A 26061-nucleotide genomic window follows, 5' to 3' on the forward strand; every position below is an offset into this window, starting at 1 on the left:
ACTCAACAGTGACACAGGGAAATCAAAACAGATAAGGAGCCCAGACATAAGATGACTACTCACAGGGCCAGTGTTGGACCAGGCCACGTGGGAGATTCAGACAAGAAAGACCACCCAAGAGGCAGGAGAGTGGGGAAGAGAATCCACCTGGGGACGGGGCTAAGACGAGCCTAGAAGATCGAGGGAAACTTAGGGCATTGGGGTGAGACAAACAACTGCTAACACATGCATAGTGTGGCCTGGAGACTTAGTAGGCTTGAACCTCGGCTGGATCTGAGAACTCACATTGGATACTAGCTGATAATAAAACGGCACACAAAATTGGACCATATTATGAATTGTCCTAATTATTAAGTAAGTTATGAAACTGGAGATAAAACAAGTAATCCCTACCCTCATGTATGTCTCTTCTGCTCCCTGCCATGGCTCAACATCTGCCTTCCGTACATTGAGATTTTTTCTTAGGAGAGCTGGAGTTCCATTGGCCCTGTTCTGCATAGGGCCATCTTCTTTATCCTAGGCGAGCCCCATATTGTCTGTTCCTTGCGAGTAAAATAATTAGGTGAATTTTCTTGCTTATTAAGGTTAAAGAAAGTTTTTCTAGTCAATGACTTTTTTTTTCTAACATCTATATTGGAGTATAATTGCTGTACAGTGTTGTGTTAGTTTCTGCTGTACAACAAATTGATTCAGCTAAATGAATGCGTATATCCCCATATCCCCTCCCTACTGCGTCTCCCTCCCACCCTCCCCATCCCACCCCTCCAGGTGTTCGCAAAGCACCAAGCTGATCTCCCTATGCTATATGGCTGCTTCCCACTAACCATCTATTTTACATTTGGTAGTATATATAAGTCCATGCCACTCCCTCACTTCGTCCCAGCTTACCCTTCCCCCTCCCCGTGTCCTCAAGTCCATTCTCTATGTCTGCATCTTTATTTCTGTCCTGCCCCTAGGTTCTTCAGAACCAATTTTTTTTTTTGAGATTCCATATGTAGGTTACCATAAAGTATTTGCTTTTCTCTTTCTGACTTACTTCACTTTGTATGACAGACTCTAAGTCCATCTATCTCACTACAAATAACTCAATTTCGTTTCCTTTTATGGCTGAGTAATATTCCATTGTATATATGTGCCACATCTTCTTTATCCATTCATCTGTTGATGGACACTTAGGTTGCTTCCATGTCCTGGCTATTGTAAATGGAGCTGCAGTGAACATTGTGGTACATGACTCTTTCTGAATTATGGTTTTCTCAGGGTATATGCCCAGTAGTGGGATTGCTGCATCGTATGGTAGTTCTATTTTTTATTTTTGTTTGTTTTTTTTTGCGGTACGCGGGCCTCTCACTGTTGTGGCCTCTCCCGTTGCAGAGCACAGGCTCCGGACACGCAGGCTCAGTGGCCAAGGCTCACGGGCCCAGCCACTCTGCGGCATGTGGGATATTCCCGGACCGGGGCACGAACCCGTGTCCCCTGCATCGGCAGGCGGATTCTCAACCACTGCACCACCAGGGGAGCCCTATTTTTAGTTTTTTAAGGAACCTCCATACTGTTCTCCATAGTGGCTATGTCAATTTACATTCCCACAAACAGTGCAAGAGGGTTCCCTTTTCTCACACCCTCTCCAGCATTTATTGTTTGTAGATTTTTTGATGGTGGCCATTCTGACTGGTGTGAGGTGACACCTCATTGTAGATTTGATTTGCATTTCTCTAATGATTAGTGATGTTGAGCATCCTTTCATGTGTTTGTTGGCAATCTGTATATCTTCTATGGAGAAATGTCTATTTAGGTCTTCTGCCCATTTTTGGATTGGGTTGTTTGTTTTTTTGATATTGAGATGCATGAGCTGCTTGTAAATTTTGGAGATTAATCCTTTGTCAGCTGCTTCATTTGAAAATATTTTCTCCCATTCTGAGAGTTGTCTTTTCGTCTTGTTTATGGTTTCCTTTGCTGTGCAAAAGCTTTTAAGTTTCATTAGATCTCATTTGTTTATTTTTGTTTTTATTTCCATTTCTCTAGGAGGTGAGTCAAAAAGGATCTTGCTGTGATTTATGTCATAGTGTGTTCTGCCTATGTTTTCCTCTAAGAGTTTTATGGTATCTGGCCTTACATTTAAGTCTTTAGTCCATTTTGAGTTTATTTTTGTGTATGATGTTAGGGAGTGATCTAATTCCATTCTTTTACATGTAGCTGTCCAGTTTTCCCAGCACCACTTATTGAAGAGGCTGTCTTTTCTCCATTGTATATTCTTACCTCTATATCAAATATAAGGTGACCATATGTGCATGGGTTTATCTCCTGTTCCATTGATCTATATTTCTGTTTTTGTGCCAGTACCATACTGTCTTGATTACTGTAGCTTTGCCGTATAGTCTGAAGTCAGGGAGCCTAATTCCTCAGGCTCTGTTTTTCTTTCTCAAGATTGCTTTGGCTATTCGGGGTCTTTTGTGTTTCCATACGAATCGTGAAATTTTTTGTTCTAGTTCTGTGAAAAATGCCATTGGTAGTTTGATAGGGATTGCGTTGAAGGTGTAGATTGCTTTGGGTAGTATAGTCATTTTCACAGTGTTGATTCTTCCAATCCAAGAACATGGTATATCTCTCCATGTGTTTGTATCATCTTTAATTTCTTTCATCCGTGTCTTATAGTTTTCTGCATACAGGTCTTTTGTCTCACTAGGTAGGTTTATTCCTAGGTATTTTATTCTTTTTGTTGCAGTGGTAAATTGGAGTGTTTCCTTAATTTCTCTTTCACATTTTTCATCAGTAGTGTATAGGAATGCAAGAGATTTCTGTGCAGTTAATTTTGTATCGTGCTACTTTACCAATTTTATTGATTAGCTCTAGTAGTTTTCTGGTAGAGTCTTTAGGATTCTCTATGTGTAGTATCATGTCATCTACAAACAGTGACAGTTTTACTTCTTTTCCGATTTGGATTCCTTTTATTTCTTTTACTTCTCTGATGGCTGTGGGTAAAACTTCCAAAACTATATTGAATAATAGTGGTGAGAGTGGGCAACCTTGTCATGTTCCTGATCTAGTGGAAACGGTTTCAGTTTTTCACCATTGAGAATGATGTTGGCTGTGGGTTTGTCACATATGGCCTTTATTATTTTTAGGTAAGTTCCCTCTATGCCTACTTTCTGGAGGGTTTTTATCATAAATGGGTGTTAAATTTTGTCAAAAGCTTTTTCTGCATCTATTGAGATGATCGTATGGTTTTTATCCTTCAATTTGTTAATATGGTGTATCACATTGATTGATTTACATATATTGAAGAATCCTTACATTCCTGAGATAACCCCACTTGCTCATGGTGTATGATCCTTTTAATGTGCTGTTGGATTCTGTTTGCTAGTATTTTGTTGAGGATTTTTGCCTCTATGTTAATCAGTGACATAGGCCTGTAGTTTTCTTTCTTTGTGACATCTTTGTCTGGTTTTGGTATCAGGGTGATGGTGGCCTCGTAGAATGAGCTTGGGAGTGTTCCTCCCTCTGCTATATTTTGGAAGAGTTTGAGAAGGATAGGTGTTAGCTCTTCTCTAAATGTTGGATAGAATTCACCTGTGAAGCCATCTGGTCCTGAGCTTTTGTTTGTTGGAAGATTTTTAATCACAGTTTCAATTTCACTGCTTGTGATTGGTCTGTTTATATTTTCTATTTCTTCCTGGATCAGTCTCAGAAGGTTGTGCTTTTCTAATAATTTGTCCATTTCTTCCAGGTTGTCCATTTGATTGGCATATAGCTGCTTGTAGTTATCTCTCATGATCCTTGTATTTCTGCAGTGTCAGTTGTTACTTCTTTTTCATTTCTAATTCTGTTGATTTGAGTCTTCTCCCTTTTTTTCTTGGTAAGTCTGGCTAATGGTTTATCAATTTTGTTTATCGTCTCAAAGAACGAGTTTTCAGTTTGTTTCTTTCATTTCTTTTTCATTTATTTCTGATCTGATCTTTATGATTTCTTTCCTTCTGCTAACTTTGGGGTTTTTTTGTTCTTCTTTCTCTAATTGCTTTAGGTGTAAGGTTAGGTTGTTTATTTGAGGTGTTTCTTGTTTCTTGAGGTAGGATTGTATTGTTATAAAGTTCCCTCTTAGAACTGCTTTTGCTGCATCCCATAGGTTTTGGGTCATCGTGTTTTCACTGTCCTTTGTTTCTAGGTATTTTTTGATTTCCTCTTTGATTTCTTCAGTGATCTCTTGGTTATTTAGTAGTGCATTGTTTAGCCTCCATGTATTTGTATTTTTTACAGTTTTTTTCCTTTAATTGATATCTAGTCTCATAGCGTTGTGGTTGGAAAGGATGATTGATATGATTTCAATTTTCTTAAATTTACCAAGGCTTGATTTGTGACCCAAGATATGATCTATCCTGGAAAATGTTCCATGAACACTTGAGAAGAAAGTGTATTCTGTTGTTTTTGGATGGAATGTCCTATAAATATCAATTAAGTCCATCTTCTTTAATGTGTCATTTAAAGCTTGTTTCCTTATTTATTTTCATTTTGGATGATCTGTCCATTGGTGAAAGTGGGGTGTTAAAGTCCCCAACTATTATTGTGTTACTGTCAGTTTCCCCTTTTATGGCTGTTAGCATTTGCCTTATGTACTGAGGTGCTCCTATGTTGGGTGCATAAATATTGACAATTGTTATATCTTCCTCTTGATCCCTTGATCATCATGTAGTGTCCTTCTTTGTCTCTTGTAATAGTCTTTACTTTAAAGTCTATTTTGTCTGATATGAGAATTGCTACTCCAGCTTACTTTTGATTTCCATTTGCATGGAATATCTTTTTCCATCCCCTCCCTTTCAGTCTGTATGTGTCCCTAGGTGTGAAGTGGGTCTCTTGTAGACAGCATATGTACGGGTCTTGTTTTTGTGTCCATTCAGCCAGTCTATGTCTTTTGATTGGAACATTTAATCCATTTACGTTTAAGTTAATTCTCGATATATATGTTCCTATTACCATTTTCTTGTTTTGGGTTTGTTATTGCAGGTCTTTTCCTTCTCTTGTGTTTCTGGTCTGGAGAAATTCCTTTAGCATTTGTTGTAAAGCTGGTTTGGTGGTGCTGAATTCTCTTAACTTTTGCTTGTCTGTAAAGCTTTTGATTTCTCTGTCAAATCTGAATGAGATCCTTGCTGGGTAGAGTAATCTTGGTTGTAGGTTTTTATGTTTCATCACTTTAAATAGGTCCTGCCACTCCCTTCTGGCTTGCAGAGCTTCTGCTGAAAGATCAGCTGTTAACCTTATGGGGATTCCCTTGTATGGTATTTGTTGTTTTTCCCTTGCTGCTTTCAATATTTTTCTTTGTATTTAATTTTTGATAGTTTGATTAATATGTGTCTTGTCTTGTTTCTCTTTGGGTTTATCCTGTATGGTACTCTCTGTGCTTCCTGGACTTGATTGACAATTTCCTTTCCCATGTTAGGAAGGTTTTCGACTATAATCTCTTCAAATATTTTCTCAGACCCTTTCTTTTACTTTTCTTCTGGGACCCCGTAATTCGAATGTTAGTGCATTTAATGTTGTCCCAGAGTCTCTGAGACTGTCCTCCATTCTTTTTATTCTTTTCTCTTTATTCTTCACCCTGGCAGTTATTTCCACCATTTTATCTTCCAGCTCACTTATGCATTCTTCTGTCTCAGTTATTGTGTTATTGATACCTTCTAGAGTATTTTTAATTTCAGTAATTGTGTTGTTCCTCACTGTTTGCTCTTTAGTTGTTCTAGATCCTTGTTAAATGTTTCCTGTATTTTCTCCACTCTGTTTCCATGATTTTGGATCATCTTTATTATCATTACTCTGAATTCTTTTGCAGGTAGGTTGCCTATTTTGTCTTCATTTATTTGGTCTTGTAGGTTTTTACCTTGCTCCTTCATCTATTACAAATTTTTTTGTTATTTCATTTTTTTTTTTTTTTTGATGGGTGGTACTGTATTCCTTTCTTACTGCTTGTTTGGCCTGAGACGTCCAGCACTGGAGTTTGCAGGCAGTTGGATAGAGCCGGGTCTTGGTGCTGAGATGAGAACCTCCATGAGGCCTCACTCTGATATTCCCTGGGGTCTGAGTTTCTCTGTTAGTCCAGCAGTTTGGACTCGGAGCTCCCACCACAGGAGCTCAGGCCCAACCTCTGGACTGGGAACCAAGATCCTGCAAGCTTCCTGGCATGGTTAAAAAAAAAAAAAAAAAAAAGGAAGAATGAAAGAAAAAAAGGACCAGTGCAATATCAAAGAATAAAAATAAAATAAAATCAGAAAGATAAAAGATATATCAGGAAAAATAAAACTATAATTGAAACAACTACAACAAGGTAAAATAAAACCACAACAGAAAAAAGGAAAAATAAAAAATAAAAAAGGTGTGTGTGGGGGGGCAGGGAACAAGCCAAATGGAGAGATCACTAACAAAGTAAAAAGAATAAAATAAAATTAGAAAAATAAGAGATTTATTAGGAAAAATAAAAATATAAAAGCATCAACAACAATGAATCAACAAGGTAAAACAGAACCCCAGTCTAAAAGAAGAAAAAATAAAGAAACAAAGAAAACCTTGGCTATGGGCGGGGAATTTAAGCAGGGGGTGGGGTTTAAGGTGGGGTGGGACCTAGGCAAGTGGGGGGTGACCTTTGAGTGTGGGGCCAGGCCTCTGCTTAGGACCTGCTCAGAATGGGAGGGGAGAGGCAGTGCGTGGAAAGGAGGGCCTCTGGAGTGTGGAGTTCCGAGTTTGGAGGTAGGGCCCTGGGTGAGGGTGTGTGGGTGGGGTTTAGACCCAACAGGCTCCCGGGAGCCTAAGTGGACAGGGAAAGCGCTGGCCTCGTTCCTTTCCATTTCTTCACACGCCTCCCCCACAGTCTCCACCAGGGTCTCCCCTGTCGACCCTGACCCCTAACCATGGGTGGGTCCCGCTGGGTGTAGGAACTCCTCCCCTCCCCCAGCCACCCCTCAGGGTGCCAGTCCTGGAGGTCCGGCCTTTAATTTTGCTCCCCCTTCCCTCCCTCGCATTCCCTTAGGACCCATGCGGCTGGAGGGAGTCTAGGTGGGCAGAGGATCAGGCTTGGGATCTTAGCAGGTTCCTGGGGGTCCAAGTGGGCAGGGGAAACCTGGCCATGCTCCCTTTTGATCCTCTTGCCCTCCCAGTGGTTCCGGAATTTCCCCGTGCAGGCATGGGATCCCTTCCCCTCCCCCAGCCGCCCCTCAGGGGCACCAGTCCAATCCTGCCTCCACTTCTCCTCCTCCTGCACTCCCCCCATGCCCCACATCCTACCCGGACATTGGGGGTTCCTCCCATCCCTTTAGGTGTCTGTGGTCCCCCACTGGTGCCTGATAGGTGCCCTAGTTGTGAGGAGACACGAATTCCACGTCCTCCTAGTACACCGTCTTGACTCCACTCAGTCAATGAGCTTTTTCATGAGAACCTCCACCTCATAATTTTTTTTAATTAGCACATACTGCAGTAATACTACTACTAATTATCATATGTGTCAGCTTAACCTTATTGTAAGTTTTATTTTATTACAAATATAAACTCTACATACATACTGAGTGTTTAGTGCAATAGACTCTGATTAGTTAGACTGGGATCAATCCTAGCCATTAACATGTTTTAAAAGCTCTCCAGATGATTGTACTGTGTACCCAGGGTTGAGACCCACTGGATTAAAGATCTTTGTTCTGTGGTGGTATCTTGTTGAAGCGCACTGGTTCTGAGGTAGGAACAGAGATATCAGCATCCTCTTAGTCTGGGAATTTTTTCCACTCTGTGCACTTACTTTAAGCTGACTTCTAGGGTGTTCTGCCCAACTCTACCTAAATAAAGATATGAATAATCTTAACCTCACAGTAAAGTTTTTAAAATCCAGTGCAAATATTGTTTTATGGATGGGAAGTGATTGTGCCTGCAGTTATCTGCAGCTAAATTAGAGTGTATTTTTAATTTCTGATTCTAGTATTCTGTGTAATACTAGTTTTGACTTGTATTAGTTAGCATAGCTTGTATTCTATTCACTCCCCAAATATCTTGTTAAATTGTTTTAATGTAAAGAAAAGGAAAATTTGATGCCCCTGATTTTGTTTAATTAAGAGCAAGATGGAATATCTGGCTTTGATAGAGCTTGTATGTGTCTAGTTACATTCTAGGTATTGGACAGAAATAAGATCATGCTATATAGTGCCTACCCTGATATTGAAAAGACATACAGAAAAAATATATAGAACAAGAAGGTAAAAATTGCCTCCAGCCTTATTTCATAGCGTTGGAATGTGGAAGTTATCCATTGATGTGGTACTAAATAAGACATGGCAACCTCACAAGTCAAGGGGTCGTGCAGCTAAATTAGCTTGAAACTCCTGAGGAAAAGGAGATAGGTGTTCAAATCTTGTCCTGAAGCCAAGTTTAACACCTGCACAGTTGCAGCACCTTTCAAAAATCTTGGGAAGGCACAAAATACAGCAAACAAAACTTGCCATTACGTTACACCCTTGGTTTAAGTAGATAAGGGAGAGATCATGGGAGAAAGAAATAATAGAATAGAATAGGAAAGGAAATAGGGATTGTAGAAGAGTATTTGCCACCTAGTACACCCCCAATAAATATTGGTTGAGTAAATGAATGAAATGAGAGAGGAACACTGGAAAATAATTTGGGCTGAGGCAAAAATTTCTTCTGGGAACGGCCTGCTGCTGTGCTGAAGCCAGCGTTGAAATTATCGGTGTGCTCATTTAGCCGGGACATATTTTCATTGCTGATGCAGTTATTGCCAAAGAGGGAAAAAAAAGGAGAAAGAGCTTATCATGAAAAGAGAGGAGAGTTCTTTCTCCTCTTTTCTTTATTCCCCATGTTTCATTATGCCTCTTGCATTCTTACAAAATATGACCTAAAATTCTAAAGGAAACCTGGCCTTTCAAAGCTCATCTGAATTTTATTTGGACTACTAAGGCTTCCACGCCTGTACCAGAAAATTAACCTGCTTAAGTTAACTTAGGAGATCTTTCTTTGTCTTCTGCTTGGTTTGTCTCTATTACTTCACTTCCATTCCAATCAATCCTATTAGTGAAATGGATTAAAAGCTATCTATTGTCTCTGGTAACTTGCTTGGAAATTTTACTTTTTATACACTGGATCAATCACTAACTTTAAGGTTTTAAAGTGGTTCTGATATTTAATTTTATAAAAAACCTTACTGAGGTATAATTTTCATAACATAAAATTCACCCATTAAAGTATACAGCTCAGTTAATTTTAGCAGATTTCTGCGGGTGTGCAGCCATTGTCACAATCCATTTTGGAATGCTTTCATCACCCTAAAATTCCCTGGTGTCCTTTTTTCAGTCAATCTTCACTCCATTCCCAGCCTCAGGCAACCATGGATTGCAAAATGATCTGCTTTCTGTAGCTATCATTTTCTATAGCCTTTTGTAGCAACTTATTCTGAATGGATCAGAATATCTGATACTTATTTTAAATTTAGAGACCAAGTTTACCTTATTAAAATAGCCAAGAACAACTAAATTAAGTGACTCTTGTATTTCACTACAAACAGAAGCCAAATAAGTTAATTAGAAGAATTTTCTGAAGCAGGTGCTAAGACTTTATCGTATGCCTCATTTGCTTTGCTGAATTGCAATTTACTCTCTTTTAGTTAGATACCTTGTTTAGTTTTGAGCTATGCATTACATATTAACTCTTCAAGATATATGGATCAATATTCTTTCCAACTTCAGACTTTATTCTGTAGTCTATACTGTTATGACATTTTTCTCCAGGATGACAAGTATTCGTGTGTGTGCAAAGGGAAAGAAAACAGAGATACCCGATGAGGCCTCAAACATTTGCAGGTAGATGATTGGATGGAAGATGGATTGATGACTTCCATATATTTAGGTCTCAAGAAAGTGGTTTCTATCATAAGTTCTCAGGGTGTAGAGAATAAGTTGCATATATTTGAAGCAGAATTTCACTCTTTGTGTGTTTTTATTTAACAGAAGGAACGTGAAACAGGTTCTAACAGGGAATAAAGCCTTACAATGGACTAAGTCCTATGTTTTACCAGAGTTTCCTTATGACGTCAAATGCATGTTAGCAGAACAGAAGTGTCCTGATCACAGCATGAGGATACGGATCATTGAGTTTCTCCAGGCTGACATGACGAAGTATCTGGAAGGCTCGCTGTGAGTAATAACAGGGCAGACTTGCTGCTTCGGTAGAGGGTGTGTTTTCAGAGTAGACTTGAATTCCTTTGGAACCAATTCTCTTCAGATTTTGCATGACATATTGGTAGTAAGTCCAACATTGCCCAACATTTGAATGTCTACATTGTCATATAGAACGATTTGAAGAAAAGTGAATGTAATTTAGACTCATCTTAGGAGGAGGAACGTGGGCTTCTTGAAATGAAAAATATCCTCCCTGTCGCACCGAACAGGTACCCCACCACCCAGCAGTATAACGACGTGGTCAGCGCCCTGCTGCAGGCCCACCCTTTCCTGGATGAGGACGGCTGTGGCTTTGTAAGTGACAGCGTGGGGCCCTTCTGTTTCTCTCAACCTTTCTTAAAATAAGAACCTTGTATTGTCCAGTAATCTCACGCCTCTTTCCCCTTTGCTCAGTCTCTTTCTGTCTGTTTATCTGGGTCTGTCTGTTTCTCTTTCTCTGTCAATTTCTCTGACTGTGTCTGGTCTCTCTCTGATTCTGTTCCTTTGGCCGTCTCTTCCGTCTCTTGCTGTCAGTCCCTGTTTTGTTCTAAGTTTTGGTCTTTCTTTCTATCTCTCTCTATCCCCTCTAGCTCTGTTCTTTTTGATGACTTCTCTGTGTCTCTCTGTGTTCCTTTGTCTTCTTTAAAAAAAAAAAAAACACTTTATTTTTTAGAGCAGTTTTAGGTACACAGCAAAATTGAGTGAAAGGTACCGAGATTTCCCATCTCCCTCCTGACCCACACATGCCAGCCTCTCCCATTATCAACATCCCCAACCAGAGGGGTACATTTGTTACAGTAGATGAACCTATACTGACACATCGTTATTACCCAAAGTCTATAGGTTACGTTAAGTTTCACTCTTGGTGTAGTACATTCTATGCCATTAGACAAATGTATCCATCATTATTGTATCGTGTATATCTATACTATTTTCACTGCTCTAAAAATCCGCTGTGTGCCCCTGTTCATCCCTCCTCATCCTTCTTCATCTTCTTTCTCTCTCTCTGTCATCATCGTTCTGTCTCTCTCTGAAAGCTGTTTGGAATCTCATGTGTAAAGATGAGTCTCTAGGAAGGGTCTTTAAGAGATGCGATGCGTGGAAAGAGAAGGCTGTGACTGCACCTACATCAGTGCTTTCATCAATAAAGTGGTTCTTGCCTTTGTTTAGACCCAGTGGAGAAGTGGTCTGCTTTTGAGGTCTTGACTTGCAGCCTCACCTGGCCCTCTCACATCTCTGCTGTTCTGACAAAAACAGATCCTGGAGGTGTTCTGGGGCAGCAGTTCTCAACTCGGGCTGCATGTCAGGATCCCCAGAGATTCTGGTTTAGTTGGTCTGGAGAAGAGACCCTGGCACCTTAAAGTTCCCCAGATGATTCCGATGTGCAGTCAGGGCTGGGAAACACTGCTCTAGAGGTTTCAATACAAGCTTTGTTCTCTGGGTCTGCAAGTCTCTTGGCTTTAAAAGCCTGGGGTATCCATTGCCCAACAATGTGAGTATGCTTAACTCTACTGAACTGTACACTTAAAAATAGTTAAGATGGTTAAAAAAATTGAGTGTATTGTGACACTGGAACTATATGATTTAAGGGACAATTGTGGGGAATTATAGCTTTGTGTACATAAGATTTGCTGTCTATTAGTCCTTATATCTCTATATGCTGTATGCGCATACATTGGTAGTCTTATCTAAATAAGATAGATGCCTTTTGCACCTTATTATAGCAGATATCTCTGAGAAAAATTTTTTGCTGTACTTTCTTGAAGACATAGTGTGTGTCTTCAAGATACACACTATGTGTGTGTGTGTGTGTGTGTGTGTGTGTGAGAGAGAGAGAGAGAGAGAGAGAGAGAGAGAGAGAGAGAGAGGGAGCATGCACACAGCAAGGAAGCATTTGGTCATTTTTAGGACTAACTTTATTCTCAACTTTTTTTAATTGAAGTATAGTTGATTTATAGTATTGTGTTAGTTTCAGATGTATAGCAAACTGATTCAGTTATATTTATATGTATATATATTTTTTACAGATTATTTTCCACCATAGGTTATTACAAGATACTGATATTCTCAACTTTTTATTTCAAAAGTTTTCAAATCTACACAGGAGTTGAAAGCCTGCTGCAGTGAACAGCCATATACCCTTTACGTAGCTCAGGGTTTCTTAGTCTGGGCAGTATTGCGTTTTGGGTGGATACTTCTTTGTGGTGTGGGCTGTCCTCTGCCTCGTAGGGTACTTGGCAGCATCCCTGGCACTCACTAAGTGTGAATAGCGCCCCTTCACCCACACTGATGTAACAACCAGCCGTGTCTGCAAACATTGCCAAATGTGTCCTGGGCGGGGGGCACAATCTCCGATGATTGAAAATCACTGATCTAGATTCACTAGGTATTACCATTTTGCCACATTTACTTTTCCTTTCTCATATCTATTTGTTTGTTTTGACTGAGCATCTGAAAAAAAGCAAGTCACAGTTGCCACTCCTAAATACCCCAGCATGTATCTTATAAGGATAAGGACAATCTCCTACCTAACCACAATACCATTTTTATACCAAAAGAATTAACAATAATTGCATAATATCATATATAATCCATATCCCTGTTTCTTCAATTATTGAAACAAAGTTTTAAAATGGATTTTTGGCTATAACATCTAATCAAAGATTATGCATTCCATGTAGTTACTATGTCTCTTTAATTTTTTTTTGTCTCTAGGATAGTTTCCCTACCTTTTTTTTTTTTTTTTTCCCATGATATTTTCTTTTTTGGACAAGCCTAGTCCAGTTGCCTTGTACGATGATTCACATTTTGGGTTTGTCTAAATATTTCCTAATGATTATATTTGGGTTTACAATGTTAGGGGAAGATCTGCTGGTGATATGTGGACTTTTCACATATCCGTTCAGGAGGCCATAACTTCAGGGTTGTGTTTTATTTCAGAGTGATTGGAGGAGAGCTGTGTCTATGTAGCTCTTTCCACACCCTCTCTAGCTGGAAAAGCATGGAGAAGAAGGATGACTGTTCAATGACAAAAAGATTTTCTATTGTGGCATCTGTGTCAGGATTTCCCTGTGCCACGCAGGTAGCAGATGCTCAGGGCGCACCCCTTGATCGAGTGCTCATGTAGACCACTGCATTGACTGGCCCTTTTTTTGTTCCTATCCGATACTTGCTAAGGAGAGAAGGGAGAGGCTGGAAAGAAGACATTGGCAATTTAAAACTGTCCTAGCAGTTGATTGCTGTGATACCTCCCAACAAATCCGCAGGTGTAGAGGCCCTTAAGAGCTGTGGGAAACATGAGGGGGAAAATATGTATTTGTACTAGTTCAGATTTCAGGGCTAAGAAAAACACAAGCCATCCATTATTTCTGTGCTGTTGTGAAACAGCAGCGGCAGTGTCCAGACCCACAAGCCTGTGGGAGGTGAGGAAGCATCTCTGACTCATACATACCCAGGCGCTTAATTGGGGCCGAAGCTGCCTTCCCAACCCCCAAGCCCCAGTACTCCTCACCAGGGCTGCCAAGAGTTTTACATTTTAGTTTACAAATGTCTTCCATGAAGTAGCTCTTCATTTGAGTCTCCCCCTAACCCAGTGCAGTTGACAGGACTAATCTTCTTATTCCATTATAGTTAAAGAAACTAAGGCTGAGGGATTACTTGTTGAAGATTTCTTAGCTAATACCTACTGGAGCTAGTCCAGGATCCTGGGTCTTTCCAACTTAGGTCCCAGTGCTTTCTCAGGGGCAGGGAATAGCTCTTATTGAGACTTAAACCGAGGAACCGGGAATGACGAAATCTAAGTGCCAGACACTGGACTAACGTGATCTCAGTGGCATTCCCATTTGCCTGAGCTCATAAGATATGCCCAAAGTCACCCAGTGACTTAACCCATCTAGTGGCCAAGACTAGGAGGCAAATATGGGCCTGTGTAGCTACAAATGGCCGTTTCTTTCCCTGCACACACTCTTGGGCCTATTCAAGTGCATGGCATTGCAGGGAAGATGAGGGGCTGAAAAGAAGCCTTGAGGCTAGATTTGGCCACTCCTCACACAGTGAAGTACTTACCAAGCAAGACCAAGACTCAGAGTCTTGCTTCTAGTCTGTTGCTCAACACCTGGGCCCATGTACTTCACAGAGGACAGACACAAGGCATCTAGTGTTTATAGTTTCCGAGATGCCCCAAGCACTGTGCTGGGTTTGGTGAGCAAAGTAGACTCAAGACCTTCTTCATGTGCTCACAGCCTAGGGGAAGGAAAGAATGGAAGGAAGGAAGAAGGGAAGGCGAAATTTGAATAGAGGAAGAATGAAAAGAACAAAAAAGAAAAGAAACAAAAACATCACATAGATGAGGGTAAACTACCAGTGTGATAAGTGTTGACAAGGAAAGGTGAGCCTGAAAACCAAGGGAAGTGAACTGTTAGGGAGGCTGTAAGGGAGTGATGGCTGAGCTGAGATATGGAAACAGAGCAAGCTTTACCTAGATACCAGCAGGGTAGGCGAGGAGAGGGACAGAGCTTTTCAGGCCAAAACCAAAGGCCCAGCAGAGGGAAAGAATGTTAGCAGTGTTGGTGTGTTGAGGAAGAAGCCCAGGTGTGTCCCCAAGTTGTTAAACATGTCTCTGGTCTTCCAAGCTGTCCACATGCCAGACAGATTCTCCCAGAGCACAGTCTGACCATCCACACTTCCCACTCAATGTGGCCTAAGAGGACTTCCTAACCCAGCTCTACAGCCATTTTCTACAAAGCTTTAAAGGCTACAGACATCTGGGCTCCTCTCAGACCTGCGGAAGCAGAATCTCTAGAGTCTGGGTAAGCAGCGTCAGCATCGCCCCTCGGGAACTTGGAAGAAATGCAGATCCTCAGCTCTGCCCCTGACCTACTGAATTAGAGGCTCTGAGGGTAGGACCCAGCAACCTGTGTTTTAACAGATCCTCCAAGAATTGTGATTCAGGCGGAAGTTTGAGAACCATTGCTCTAGAAGAGAACTTCTCTGTCCGCAGAGAGGGGTTTGAAAGGATCTGGTTCCAGATTACTTGAAGCTCTTTTTGGGGTAACCATGCCCTTCAGGATGGGGCTGACTTCTCTATTTTCTGCATCTTCTACCCTTCCGCATCTTGAGCTCTCTGTTCCTGCCATGCACAACTCTTGGCGGTTCCCCAAATGGCACCGTCTCTTCCTCTCCTCTGTTGCACAGGCTGCTTCATCTGATGATGCATTTAAAGAAAACGTGTCAGTCCATATATGCATGAGCCAGTATCAGTTCTTTTCTAGAATCCAACAGGAAAGTGGAGTGCATTGTGGAGACACTAGAGTAAAGTGGAAGGTATCCAATTTTAGGAATTAGGAAATCTAGACTCAAGAGCTAGTATATTTAGCTATATGACATTGTATATAACTACACACATACACACACACACATATATAGCTACGTACTATACAAAATATCAATACATGTATATATTTATAGTGTTATCACAAGATTATTGTGAGGATAAATAGAAGAATAGATATATTATTTCTATTACTGTGATGGGAAAATAATTTCAAGCCCAAAGGTGGTAGACAAAGATTTTGTTTATATAGGATTATTCCAATCTCTTTGAAGATTAACTGCCCTGTTTTATAATTTTACACAGTTTTTATGGAAATGAGCCCTCAAAGATCGTTTTAAATATGTTCGAAGACCCATAGAAGATGATGAACAAGTGATGAGAAATAAGTGTAAATTTGGACACCGAAGAGGCCAGACAAGGAAATCTCTTGCTGATACAAGATTTGATGAAATTAAAATTGTCCAGATAAAAGTAAGATTGAATCTTTAATTGTTCTGACAATGTATTGGTTGGTTGATTGATTAAGGGATAATAACACTAGCATTTAAAAGAATTAAAACAAAATAAAATATCCTTTTGAAAATTTGAGGTGTGGGTCAGAAACCAAAAAAAAAAAAATCTGTTTTGTTTTTGTGAATGAGAATATTTCCAAAAGAGGACTTCCAAAAACGGAGCAGAGAGTGTTATTGAACATCGCAAGTTTATTCTTTCACAATCTTCAAAAAACCTGGAGAAACCCTAAAGTTCTGGATCTTTGAATAATTTCTTTTCCTCTCATCCTAAAATGTATCCTGTATTCTTGCTGTCCTTATTGCTACAGAAAGTGTTTTTGATACTCATATTGTAGGGGTCAAATTGCTTCTGGTTTCAAGGTTTCAGGGTGGAAGCTAATCCACATGCATGGGTCCAAAACCCCACACTGTTCTCGCTGTCTACAGAGGCGGCCATGAGGAGCTACAGGCAAAGGACCCCAGGCAGGGCCTGGAGATTCCTGCCTCTGCAGTGGGTTTGCTGTACATACTGTTCACGTGGGTCCTAATTATCTGAAATTCTATAAATATTCCTTATCTACCTCACAGCCCCCAAGTGTTCTCAGAAACAAAAATGTCCCCTGCTAATAAAGTAGATTGAGCTCCTTAGGAAGGATGTCCAAACTACCAAGTTATAGAAGCTAAATCTCACGTCCTCCCCAAAATCTATCTTCACATCAATCGAACATGAATATGTAAATATAATTTTTCACTACAGACACATTTATGTTAGTGAATGTACTTGGTGTAAATATTCTGTTTTCTTCTTCAGCTGGTATAGTTATTTGATATTAATAGAGCAACCTGTCAGATCATCTCAATTTTATTATCACTACTTATAAGCACCAGGGGACGGGAATATTTTTTAACATATTTTGTAAACCGTTCATCCCAACATTAGAAGTAAGAAAAATTTTAGATGAAGGAGTATTTTGAAATACCTTATTGGGACATCCCTGGTGGTCCAGTGGCTAAGACTCCACACTCCAATGCAGGGGGCCCGGGTTCAATCCCTGGTCAAGGAACTAGATCCCATATGCCGCAGCTAAGAGTTAACATGCTGCAACTAAAAGATCCAAAGAAATAAATAAAAAGAAATACCTTATTATAGTTTTTTTATATAATTTTATATATAATTATAAAATCAAAGAGATTTTCAAATGACAGCCAGTTAAGATAATATAATTTTATGTCTGCTCTTTGATGAAAAGACAAGACAGATGAAAATTACCTAAATTTAGTGTAATTTTATAGAAACTTTAACTGCAATATTGCAATTATAAACTAAAATCATGATAAGATAGAATTACGTTCATTTTAAAATATCTTTTATATTCTTAAAATAAAAAGCCACTTTGTAAAGGAACATAATTATATTGTGCATATTTTCAAAATATGTGATTTTCCATATACTACAAATGGAGTTCCTTTATAAATGAATTAAAATTTTACAAATTCAGTTTTCTTTCTTTCCCACCACATCCCACCAAAATTGATGCACGTCCCACCAAAATTCATTGGAATGGATGAATGGTAAAATCGGAAAAGTAGCACGTATCCCCAGCAAGGGTGAGCCCAGGGGGTCACAGGCCACCCTGAGGGACACAGGCTAAATGGCAGCTCCTCTCCTATGTTGACACATCATCACTGACCCAGTTTGTACAATCATCTTTCCGTTCTTTCTCAAAACCACCTCAATTCTTCATGTAACTACACCTTTTGTTGTTCCTATCTTGGAGTCTCGCAGACGTGCCAGAATTCTAAATTGAATCCTACTAAGGCCCATGCAGGGGTCTTTGCTACAAAAAGAACAGGGATTGAATGTACCAGGGCCCAAGATGAGTTAAGTTGCAACAGAATTTAGTTTTGACCTTCCTGCCAACTGGGGCAAAAAGAGGTCCTTGTTCACATCTGAAGAGGCAACATTTTTCCTGCCAAGCAAATCTAATTCGTAAGGATTTACTTTCCTCCCTCTTACAAATGGAGCTACAAATTACTGATTCTTTTAAACACTGTAGCATCCCTGTTTATGACCTCATGTTCTGTAAAGCCAAAAGCTTTACAGGATGGAGAAGACTTTACACTAGAATATTACATTACAGTGTGTTTCTGTGTTTTGTACCCTCCATGGTGATTAAGCAAATGGAAAAACACTAAGAAGAGTAGAGGGACAAATCCATTGAATATACCACTTATCTCATGGGATTTTAGACTTCAGATGAATTGCCTAAATTATTTTGGGCTTCATTTTGAATTTCTGATAGCTCCTTTTTAATGTCTTTATGATTTCTGAAAATTAAAGATAGTTGGATTAAGATACACTGTGACAACTTTCACATCTTTTAAAATTTCTTGACTGGGCACAGCATTTCCATAATGTAGAAAAAAGTTATCTCCTGTGCTGTAGAGATGGAAAATATTGATGCAGGCAAGAAGCCAGGAGGCAGGCCGTTCCCTTAAAGGCAGGGAAGTGGGTTTGGCTAAACTGGAGGAAGGTTTTGGGAAGGAGTAAGGGAGAGGAAGAGATTTTTCATTTGTTTTGTTTCTGTTGTTTGTCCTTTGGTGGTTGGAAGGAATTTACCAAAGAACTGATGGTAGATGCCTCAGCGAAGGACAGTGTGTTTCTTAGTCCTGTCACGTGGGCTTCTGCAGATAACCAAGCAGCTGCAGAAGTTGTGTGAGTTTGAGCCTAGGTCACAGATCTTTTGTCCCCAACCCTCCTCCTCCCTCGGTCTTCAAGGTCAGCGTGGCACTGCTTAAACTGTGCTACAAAACCCAAAGCTTCAGCAGCATCAAAGCATCCACCCGTGAGTCTTAAAAATGCCTGGGTTCCTCATATTCTGCTCTTAAAAAAACTTATAACCATGTTATGCAGATGGCTATACTTGTCAGAATACCAGACTGTTTCCAGATCAGTCCTACAAAATACTGGTTTTAAATGCAATGTTTAAAAATCCTTTGCCAACCTCACGGCCTCATGTCACTGCTGCTTGTAAATCATGCTGTCAAATGCAACATAAGTGACATTGCTTCTTATGCATCTGACTTTTAGCTTTAGGTCCAAGCAACTTGTAGCCCTGTGAATTGATAAATCTGTTTCCTTTGCTTAATTGCCTTTTATTATACTTCTTCTAGTATTTATAAATGGAGACATAATTAGATTCTCAAAACAGAATTAACTGAGTAATTTCTTTTTTTATTGAAGTATAGTTGATTTACAGTGTTTCAGGTGTACAGCAAAATGATTTATATATATATATACACACATATGTATATGTTCTTTTTCAGTTTCTTTTCCATTATAGTTTATTACAAGCTATTGAATATAGTTCCCTGTGCTATACAGTAGGTCCTTGTTTACCTATTTTATATATAGTAGTGTGTATTTGTTAAACTCCTAATTTATCCCTCCCCCACCCCCTTTCCCCTTTGGTAACCATAAGTTTGTTTTCTATATCTGTGAATCTATTTCTGTCTTGTTAATAAGTTCATTTGTATCTTAACTGAGTAATTTCTTAAGTTGCTGAAAACACTGTCCTGTTTAAATGATGAAGACACACTGGTTTTAAATAAAAGCTTACAGGAATTGTGTGGAGCTGCATGCAGAGTAGTGGAATTAACTTTGTACTGTATTATTTTTTGTGCAAAACCTCAGGTGTTAAAGTTGAGTGAATCAAACTCCTCACCTCATGGCACATTATTGTCATTGTTCTGTGCCAGGCCTTTCTCTTGTTCTATTCACTTTTTTTTTTGCGGTACGCGGGCCTCTCACTGTTGTGGCCTCTCCCATTGCGGAGCACAGGCTCTGGACGCGCAGGCTCAGCGGCCATGGCTCACGGGCCCAGCCGTTCCGCGGCATATGGGATCTTCCTGGACCGGGGCACGAACCCGCGTCCCCTGCATCATCAGGCGGACTCTCAACCACTGCGCCACCAGGGAAGCCCTATTCACTTCTTTTTGTGCTCGTTCTTCTCTGCCCTCTTCCCCACCTCTGCTCTTGGGCAATCCTCCTATTGTGTTTCATCTGTATCTTTTTGTTTGTAAGGTGTTCTAAAATGTGTACTATGATTTTGGGTTTATACATATTTGACCCAGTGAAAATGGTACTCTATACCTCATTCGTGTTTCACTTTTTCACCGACACTCTTTAAGACTCATTCACGTTACTATGTATATTTCTAGCCCATGATTGTAACGATTATTACAAGCCCTTGCCTCAAGCCCCTCAACGGATTGTACTGCAGAGAACGCCATTATACCTGTCTGGTTATGGACTCACCTGTGTGTTATTCCTCTGGCTTGTCCACCAAGAAGTGGAACTGATGGGGCAGAGGGCATGCATGTAGTTAATCTGACCAATTACTTTCTAGAATGATTTTGTTAGTCTCACTCCCATAATACTGCATATCCTTGTCTTCCTGCCATTGCTTGGCACTAGCCAGCCTTGTGAGTTTTGCCAAGTCTAATAGGTATAAAGTGCAATCTGATTCTTGTGATTTGCATTTCCCTTGATAACTAATGAGTCTGAGCATCTCTTCATGTGTTTGTTAGACTTTTGAGTTTCTTCTTTTAGAAAATTACCTCTTTAGATCCATTGCCCAGTTTTTAATGGGTTGGCATCTTTTTCTTGTTAATTTGTAGGAAGCAGTCCTTCCCATGCCCTAAGTCACAGAGATATTCTCCTACTCTTTCTCTTATTAAGTTTATAGTTTGCATTTTCATGTTTAGATCTTTAAGTCATCTGGAGTCTGTCTTTGTATATGCTATTAAGTAAGGATATCCATAGGGTGAGTTGCTCTTACAACACCAATTACTAAACAATCCATCCTTTTTTTATTTGTTTATGGTGGTACTTTTATTGTATGTTAAGTTCCCCCAAAAGACTTAGGTGTGTTCTGGGCACTGTCCCTTATTCCACTGGTCTCTCAGTCTACTCTTATGCCATTGTCACATTACATTTGATTACTTAGTGTTTATTACTTAGTATCACTTAGCACTTAGTGTACAGACATTTCTGGGGTGGTTCACCCTCAGTTTCTGGAATAAGGGGAAGGACAGGGGGTCCTTGTCTCAAGAACCAACACTGGGACTCCTTTGTAGCACCTGCCTTCTCATAGGAGAACTAGAGCCTGGCCTAGGGGTGCTGAGCTCAGGTGGGAGGGTAGGACCAAAGGAAGGTTCCGAGCCTCTGCCAGTGCAAGGAGCACCAGGATAAGCTGTCTTGCCCTTGTGGAGAACCTGCTGTGGCAGGATGGAGAGGGCCTGTGGAGGCATCCTGCTCCTGTCATCCTGACCCTGGGGTGGGGTGGGGATGGCAGCCGGTTGACATAGGGCCCTGGACCCCGATCTTCACACTCACCCAGCCTGATGCACATCATTTCTCAGAAATCTCTCCATCCAGAGGATTCCTTGGTGGCCCCTTTGGGCCTCTGCTAACTCCTAATTTATCCCTCCCCCCTCCATGCCCCATTTGAAACATCAGGATGCAAACATACTTTGAAATGCTTAAACTCGTCTTTAATGCTTTTTGACTAATGCACGCATTTTCTTTTCTTAAGTTATTGAGGTTTCTTTCAGCCAGTAGAGGCTTCGACTTACTACCATAAACTTTTCACTCTTGGGATATAAGCTGACTTTAATAATAGTCATTGCTTCTTTCAAATTTTTCTGATAAAAACCTGGCTTGAATCTTTCATGTGTCCAGTCCTTCACATTTATGCCTGATCTTTTCATCCACTTTGAAAAGATTCTCCTCTGTCTTTATGGAGTAGATTAACTCTGACATGGATATGTGGTGAACATTTATTTTGGTTTCTTGAAGCAGTACAGGAAGGACTTTGAATTTTCCACAGGGGCTTTTGCTTTTCTCGCTTTCTTTTTTTTTTTTTTTTCCCTAATTGCAATGAAGTTCTCTCAGTTTGGAGGCTATTAATGTGATCTTTAAGTGCACAGATTATGTTATCTTTATCGGTTAATGTAGTCTATATTTTGGTTTTTGTAAAGAGTTTTAAGTAAATAATTTAATCCTATCAATCAGTTTCTTCAAAATTCCTTTTGATACCATCTTCCTGGAGGTTTTCATTTCATGCATGATTTATTACATCCAGCTTCAAGTTCTTACCATCCATGTCTTCTCCAGGAATAGCAGTCACTCTAGTCTTCCAGTTCCTTGTTTACCATCTGTTTAGTGGCTCTATTCATTATTGAAAGTGACATATTAAAATCTCCAGCTACTGTTATTACTGAATTGTCTCTTTCTCCCTTCCATTCTATCAGTTTTTGCCACGTGACTTTGGAGATGCCATTGCTAGGTGTATATAAGTTTATAATTGTTATATCTTCCTAATGGATTGGCCCTCTTCCCATTATAAAATATCTTCCTTTGTCTCTAGGAACAATTTTTGTCTTAAAATTTATTTTGTTGCATATTAGTATAGCTATTCTGTCTCTCGGTTACTGCTTACTGGTATATCTTTTCCCATCTTTTTACTTTCAATCTACTTATGTCTTCGAATCTAAAGTGTGTCTCTAGTAGACAGTATATATTTAGATCATTTTTTTAAAATCCATTTTGTCAGTTACCTAATGTGATTACTGGTAAGTTAGGATTTATGTCTGCTATTTGTTTTCTATATGTCCTCTTTTTCTTGTTACTTTATTCCTTAATTCCTGCCTTATTTTGTGTTAAGTAAATATATTCTAGTGTATTAATTTAATTTCCCTATTGTTTCTTTTAGTAAATAAACATTCATAGTTATTTCCTTAGTGGTTGCCCTGGGGATTACAACTAACATCTTGATTTATAATAATCTAGTTTGGATTAATAGCCATTTAATTATAACAGCATGTAAAAACTTTGCCCCTGTATAACTACACTTGTCTTCCTTTTATACCCTGTATGCCCATCAACACAGAATTTATAACTCTTGCTTCATGCAATTGTTTTTAAAACAAGATGGGAGAAAGAAGGAGTTACAACCTGAAAATACATTGATACTGTCTTTTGTACTTACCTATGTAGTGACCTTTACCACTGCTCTTTTTCTTGTGGATTTGAGTTACAGTCAATGTTCTTCCATTTTAGCTTGAAAGACCATCTTTAGCATTTCTGGTAGGGCAGATCCGCTAGTGATAAATCCTCTCACTTTTTATTTATCTGCAAATGTCTTAAATCTCTCCTTGGTATTTGAAGGATTTATTGCTAGACATAGAATTCATCTAGGGAACTGATTTCTGGTTTGAGAATTGGGTGTTCCAGTGTTCAATTACTATGGTTTTGGCTATAGCTACCAGAAAACCCTGTCTGAAATTGGCTAAAGCTACAAGGAGAGCTGTGCTCTCACATAGTAAGAAGCGCAGAGGTGGATGAGTGTGGATGTGATTGCTGCTCACCAATTTAATCAGCTCGTCTCCTCCAGACAATCAGCATGTTGGTACATCTCCCCTACCTTGAAGTGAGATGCAGCCATGAGACCGACTGATCAATGGAACGTGAGAAGAAATGTGAAGCGCATTGAAGATCCAGTATGCAGTGCCCCATCTTTCCCCTTGCTTTTGCAATGATGACTGATATTCTAGCTGGTGGAGCCAGTTTCCTGGGTGAAGAGGATGAGAAGCTGGGCCCCGAGAGGGACGTTCACATGAGTGATAAACGTCTGTTGCTCTGACGTTTGGGGGTTGTTAGATAGAGCAGCAGCATCTTGCCTATCCTGAGTAATACCAGCGGCTCCCAGTATAGCACGTCAGGCTTTGGATCCACATCTCAGTGATTCTCCTGTTCCAGGGCAGGCTTCATCAAGTGATGGAGTATTATGGACTCTTCTCAGAGTCTGAAACATGAAGAAAACACAATATTTTGCCCGATTCTGATGTGAAATATCTTATCAAACATATACTGGGAATGTTGCAGCAGTTTCTGTAGAGGGGTTAATTTATGCTTTTTTTTTTAAAACTTATGCTATATCTAGGACAGGAACACAGGGATTTAATAAGTGATTGTGGGGTGTCCTTGCATCCAAAGTCCTCCAGACTTTTGTTAAATAAATAGATAAATAAACAAACAAACTGCCGGGTGTTAAATTACTAACACTATACTTATACAGTAGCCCCCCCCCACAACATCCACAGTTTCACTTTCTGGGGTTTCAGTTACCTTCAGTCGACTGTGTTCTGAAAATATTAAATGGAAAGTTCTAGAAATAAACAATTTATAAGTTTTAAGTTGAGAGAGAGTTCACATAACTTTTATTACAGTGTATTGTTATAATTGTTCTATTTTATTATTATTGTTGTTAATCTCTTACTGTGCCTAATTTATAAATTAAACTTTATCATAGGTACGTATTAAGGGAAAAACATAGTGTATATATAAGGTTCAGTGCCATCTGTGGTTTCAGGCTTCCACTGGGGCTCTTGGAACGTATCCCCCGCAGATAAGTAGGGGGCTACTGTAATTCATTTCTCTCTTAAAACATTTCTTTTCCTACTTACTGGGTATATATGTACCCAGTGACTTTGAAAGTCATGAAACAGTTTTGTGTGTGAGCTTTCTTTGGCTTACAAATACAATGGAATTGAAAGTCATGCAAAAACTGCTTAGTCAATGCTAAGGACATAACACTAGGTTTCTTTTAATTTCTTTTAGGGCATTTACTGTTTGTTTCTTACTGCACCTGACATAATGATTTATTGTATAAATACTAATCATTTTTACAGCCTTTTCCACAGATGTTTCTCTCATGGTGCAAAACTGAACAAGAAGCAAAAGTTGAAGAAAAACGTTGACAGTTAATTGCATTCTGGATATAATGCAATTACTGCCATCAGCAGGTGGCACATTTGCTAATACTGTGAAGTTTTACAAGTCAGCCGTGCACTTGGAAACACGGGGCAAAGTCAAAGCAGTTTCCCTGCTGATTGACTAAGACACGTGACTGAATGTTAAGGAAAGAGACTGTTCAAGTTACACAGGGAAACATCGTTTCCGATGACAATAGAAGTGGAAACAGGGATGACTGGAATTTGGTATGAAGAAAACTCTAGCATCTAACACAGCACTGTTCAATGAAAATATAATACAAACCACAGGTATAATTTAAGGTTTCCTAGTAGCCACATTAAAAAACGTAAAAAGAAGCAGGCGGAATTATAGCATTAAGAGTATAGTTTACTTAACCCAGTATTATCATTTCAACATGTAATCATTATGAAAAATTGTTAATGAGATGTTTTACATTCTTGTTTTGCATCCTAAGTCTTTGAAATTCAGTGTTGCCAGCACACATCTTAATTTGGTCTAGCCACAGTTCAAATGCTCCATAGCCATATGTGGCTAGTGGCTTTTAGACCGGATAACTCAGATAAATACCCCCTTAGAGGAATTAGAGGGTTAAAGACACTCTCTGGGGAACACCATAGTTAGCAGGGAGCATGACCAGTTACTAACGTCAAACCCTTGTTGCATTTCTGGGTTAGATCCAAGTTAGTTGTTCCTTGTTCCTAATATTTGCAACTTTGTTCATGAATGAGATTGACCTGTAATTATCCTCTCTCATACAGTTCTTTCAGGTTTGGGAATCAATGTCGTAGACATACAGGCTTCATAGAATGGGTTGGAATTCTTCATAGAATTTCTTTTTCTTTTTGACTCCTTGAAAAAATTTGCATAAATTTGGTATGCCCTCTGTTTTGAAAGTTTAGTAGAATTTGTCTATGAAAACTTCAGGTCTTGGTATTTTCTTTGTGGAAAGACTTTTGTCTTCTAATTAAATTTATGTAAGGTTCTAGGAATTTCTTTTTAGTCTGTTTGTTATATTTTTCTAGGAATTTGTTCACTTGGTCTATGTCTTGCTAATCATCCTATGTTCACAGATAGTGGATCTACCTGACGCTTTCCTAAAATGCTTGTAAAAGTCTTGATATAGGAGCCTTTTAGGCTCTTTACCATTTTCCCATCTTTTACAGGTAACATCTGCTCACATTCTGGTCAGCTAGACAGTTTGTCAAC

At 39.5% G+C, this 26061-nt stretch overlaps 1 protein-coding gene across 1 annotated transcript in view; it reads left to right on the plus strand.

Annotated features, from left to right (window-relative positions):
* Positions 1-26061, plus strand: part of SAMD3 (sterile alpha motif domain containing 3) — a 46532-nt gene that overhangs the window by 12435 nt on the left and 8036 nt on the right. Inside the window, 3 exon segments of the mRNA XM_067702939.1 lie at positions 9984-10169; positions 10424-10508; positions 15829-15996. Of these exon segments, the coding sequence (XP_067559040.1) occupies positions 9984-10169; positions 10424-10508; positions 15829-15996 (439 nt within the window).

Source organism: Pseudorca crassidens, chromosome 13, assembly GCF_039906515.1.
Source record: "Pseudorca crassidens isolate mPseCra1 chromosome 13, mPseCra1.hap1, whole genome shotgun sequence".
NCBI classification, from domain to species: Eukaryota; Metazoa; Chordata; class Mammalia; order Artiodactyla; family Delphinidae; genus Pseudorca; species Pseudorca crassidens.